The sequence below is a fragment of the Amphiprion ocellaris genome, chromosome 1 (assembly GCF_022539595.1).
Source record: "Amphiprion ocellaris isolate individual 3 ecotype Okinawa chromosome 1, ASM2253959v1, whole genome shotgun sequence".
Classification (NCBI taxonomy): domain Eukaryota; kingdom Metazoa; phylum Chordata; class Actinopteri; family Pomacentridae; genus Amphiprion; species Amphiprion ocellaris.
The window spans coordinates 33862238-33867011 of NC_072766.1; the positions used below are offsets into that span (position 1 = coordinate 33862238).

The 4774-nt window shown below is 34.3% G+C and overlaps 1 protein-coding gene across 11 annotated transcripts in view; it reads left to right on the forward strand.

Moving 5' to 3' along the window:
- Positions 1 to 2317, forward strand: part of ppfia1 (PTPRF interacting protein alpha 1) — a 55647-nt gene extending 53330 nt beyond the window's left edge. For 7 of the 11 annotated variants that reach the window (XM_055016279.1, XM_055016387.1, XM_055016522.1 and 4 more), the window contains one exon: positions 1690 to 2317. In XM_055016279.1, coding sequence (XP_054872254.1) covers positions 1690 to 1751 — 62 coding nt within the window. In that variant the 3' untranslated portion in view covers positions 1752 to 2317. Of the gene's footprint in view, positions 1 to 66; positions 132 to 1667 lie in introns of all 11 variants that reach the window. The other 4 variants (XM_055016300.1, XM_055016357.1, XM_055016583.1 and 1 more) reach the window with 2 other exon arrangements.
- The last annotated feature ends 2457 nt before the right edge of the window (positions 2318 to 4774 follow it).

Below are 4774 nucleotides of genomic sequence, written 5' to 3' on the forward strand. Positions count from 1 at the left end.
CTTTGTTTACGATGCTGTGACTAATGGCATGTCTCTGCATGTGATTTTGCCAACATGGAAACGCAGGAAGTCAGTCTATACAGAGGTTGGACACTGCCACAGTCAGGACCTACTCTTGTTAACACACAACGGTAAGAACACACACATCTACTGTGAATCAAATAAACTTGGGGCTGTAGTGAACCAAAGAAACTATTTAACTAATTGACTGGTCGCGAGGAAATGGAATTAGCTGGTTATCTGTAGCTGAACAAAATTTTCCACAGCTCATTGAGTGTGAGTGCAAAGTGCCTGCTAGCCTTGGTTGCCTAAATTAATTCTGAATCCACATATAAAGCTTGTATTTGAAGCATATTAAATCATTTAAACTTGGCTCACAGTTTGAGCAGACCAGTGTGCAGGTGGTCATATTGTTATGATTTCTGAAAATAGAACTATATCAACAGGTGATCCCAACACAGGAACTGTTGAAGAATATAATACAAAAACCCAACTCCCCTTGTGGGATTAATACAGTATTATTGAATAAAAACAAGAAAAGCACTCAGAGAGTGCAGTACTCTGCCAAGGCTGCTCAGTACTATCATTTCCGAGGGATAAGTCCCGATAAGTCCGCAGTGGTGGATTTGTAGTAGGATTACAATCATGTGATTGTCAGCAGGCAGCTGATGTAGTGTTCACTTGTTGTCATAGTTACAGTGATGCCGTGTCGCTTTCTCGCAATGATACAGAAATCTTTATCAAATCTGTGGATCCAGACTAAAAGCCGCATCACTGCCAAATTCTTATCAGGTGGTCCTTGTGTCATTTCTGACCTTCCCTGAAAATTTAATCCAAGTCCGTTTGTCCATTTTTGTGTAATGTGCACAGACAAATGTACGCCGACCGTCCCAAAACTCAGTCGCGTTCTTGGCGGAGTAATAATAGATTTTTTTTTTTTATCAAAAAATATTCAGACTAGTTGAATAAGTATTAAAATTGTTGAAGCTTAATTTAGTAGTTGACAACGAGGTTGTGAAAATGTGTGGTTGTTTACAGGTCGTATGTTTAGCCAAAAATAATAGATTAATGATTGATTGATTGATTGATTGATTGATTTCTTTATTTTTGTGTCATGCACCCAAGCGTGCCCAACTCTCATGGGTTTACAAGACACCAATATACTTGCATTGCAGCAATACGTCCAAAACACACAATATTCTGCTGCTCAGTCCTTAAAATATGTTGCCTTTTATCCCAGACCTGCCAAAGAAATTCTGCCATGAAAAAGGTTCCTCTTCTAAAACATAACTTTTTTTTTTTAAATTATCTTAGACGACTGTTGATTTAATGCTTTTCTTCTTATGAAAGTCACACTGACTACTGTCCAAACTATGAGAATTTGGTTCTACTAAGGCTCATCGACCAACTGGTCAACCTGGATACTACAACCCTCAGAAAGTCAAATGTTTGGCTGTTTACTCACTGCACATCTGCTCCTCTCTCTCCAAGCAGAAAGCAGCTTTCTCGTTCTTTTTGATGCTTCAATAACGCATGTTTTACGCCTCTTCTCTTTTTCTCTTTGTTCTCCCCTTCATCCATCCATCCATCTATCCATCCATCATCCATCCTGGCTTCTGTCCTGCTTCTCCTCTCATATCCATTGATCTCTCTCTCCCTCTTCTCAGTTTATCCTCATTATTTCTATAGGTAACCGCTGGTCAGAAGATGAAGGGGAATTCCCCGCATTCAAGACCAGGATGATGAACTGAAATGACTTGCAAGGACACTAACAAAAGATGTTTTTTTTGTTGTTGTCATCACAGAGAAAGACTTTACTCACCAATCTCAGTATCCCTAGAGGAAACTTTCTAGATTTATCTACATTTGTTATTATATTTATGTAAACCAGTGGGACATTTAAATGATTTTAGAATTACTATGTAACCCCTATGTTGCCTGTGTCCCCTTTAATCAACCCACTTTTTAAAAACTTTTCTCCACTGTGCCCGCATTAAGCTCAGCTCTCAGATGTATGTAACTGAATGTCTCAGCTGTCTGGAGTTTGTATATTTCTACCAACAGACATTTTATCTAATCTTTTTTATAATCCTGATTCTATTGACCAGATGTATGTTTTGTTTTTCTCGCTTTGATTTGAATTCTAATCATTGAATTTATGCTTAAGTGACTTTAATATGTGATATAACTTAATTCATATCCTCTGCCCTTTTTAACTGTTGTAATATTTTTTGTTTTGTAGCTTATTACCTGTGATTTTTGTGTAAATGCAGCTCTTAGGTCAACGGATGTGTGAATATCAAACAAAATTGCTGGAGACTGTTTCACAAACTGCTTGACACTGTGAGTCATCCATCGCCGTTAAAATAACTGCTGGCAAGCCGGGCGATGATGGCAACAGATCACGTGGAACACTTTTCTTCCTTTATTTTCCATATCTGCGAAACCAAAATGAAACTCTTGAATTTTAAGAATTAAAGCCATATATATATATATATATATATATATATATATATATATATATATATATATATATATATATATATATATATATATATATATATATACATATACATATACACATACACATACACATACACATATACACATATACATATACATATACATATACATATACATATATATATATATATATATATATATATATATATATATATATATATCAGTAGCAGAAAAAAAATGAAACAACTAAACGGAGGGCTACTGCAAGTGAAAACAGACTTCCAGGTTCTCTCTATTGACCTTGCATGCGGACTTTACGCCACTGATCCCCGCCGAACCTTCACCCAGTTTAACCCTTTAAGGAAACTTCCTCACCTCTGGAGAAACGCACCGACGAGCGCGAAAGTGTGGAACTCCTTTGATGGACCAACTTCACCGAGGCCTCAGCCGATCCCCGCTGTGACTAGAAAACCCTTCGAGGTGGTGCGATCCACCCACAGACTTTTTTTTTTTTTTTTTTTTTTTAAAAAAAAACAAACACTTTGTATGGAGATTTCATATCAAGCCTTATTGTTTCTTAACTCCTCTCTGTCGTCGCTTTTTATTTATTCATCCACGTTTTGTGTGTCGTCAGCTTAGAGCTAAAGCTCCACTTTTGTTCCCCTGAATGCTTCTCAACTTTGTGTCGTCTACACTCACAACACAGGTTCCACCGTTTAATGAGAAGGAACCGAAGAGTTTTTTTTTCACCCTACATGTAGTCGAAGCTTAAAGTAGATCTTTCTCGTTTGTTTGTGATTTAGTCATTTTATGCACAATGCAAATCATGTTGCTGTTGTTTTATTCCTGCTCTTCGTCTGTTGAATCTTCTGATCTTGTAACAATGATGTACAGTCTGAGTACTTCTAAACTATTTTTATCACAGTATTATTTATTGCTTACTTTCAATAAAATACTGAAACTTATTTTCCACTGCAGATTAAAAAAAAAAAGACTGAGTTTTGTCTTCTCCTCTCCTGGTGTTGGGATGTTTGACTGAGAAAAAAGTGTCAGTTAAAGGGTTAGTTAGTTGTTTAGAGCAGTGTTGCAAGGATGAGTACTAAGGTGATAGATGTAAGAGGAAATAATATCCGACCAACGTTAATGAAAAGCTTTTCATTCGGTGTCATTTACAAAAGGTCGGTTGTAAATGACAGCGAATGCCTCTTTGTGGTCACTGTGTTTCTCTGTAGCTCGTCTTTTGCTTTGCACCATCTTTGTGTCTGTGATCACTTTGCATCTCTATGTAACCTTTTTATGTCTCATTTTACACCCATTTATGCTCTTATTGTGCCTCTTTGTTGTTATTTTCAGTATTTTTATCGTCTTGTGGCTGGTTTGAGTGTACTCATGGGTCTGGTCCCATGGAGCTTAGTTGACCTGTGTGGAAATCTATCTGTGGATATTTAAAAGTTCAGATTTCTTTTATAGGATTTTATTTCTAAAGAAAATAAACATCACAGCATTAATTTCTTGAGATATCTTGATAATGAAATTCTGTTTAAATTTTATGTACAATGCTGCCAGTTGGCCAGAAAATAGAACCTCAGTAAGACAAATATTTGTTTGGAATAAATAAAATAGTTACACATCTTTGTCCAAACTGGTATAAAAATTCTAAGTTATATTTCAAAGTTAACAAAGCAGTAAATTGTTTAACAAATTGACATAAAAATCTAAATTAAATGTGCAGATCAAATTGATATAGAAGCTTACTGAAATTTATAAATCAAATTGATATAAAAAACATGTATGCATTAAATTGAAATGGAAAAAATAAATGTATATAGTAAATTAGATGTAAAATAAAGTGCATGGATTAAAAAAAATCAAAACTATTAGTTATATAAAAAGTTTAGTTGCATTTCTAAATCAATTTGATACAAAACATGAATCAAATGACCATAAAACTGTAAATAAAATGATGTAATAAGAATGAATTATATGCATGTATCAAATTTATATAACAAATATGAATTTATAAATCACATTGGTTTAAAAAAAAATATTTTAAAAATGGAAAAAATGCATAAATCAAATGTACATTAATACATTACCTTGGCAAAAACAAACTGACATAAAACCAGCAAAATAAATGCACGAATCAAGTATATATAAATGTATCAAAAAATGTTTACATAAAAATATAGAATTCGAAATTATAAATCAAATAAATATAAAATATTTATATAATTTAATTTTAAATATCCAACGTTTAATTTTCTGTAGAAACTTGATCGATATATTCCCCTCGCTCCGCCCACCTGTGACG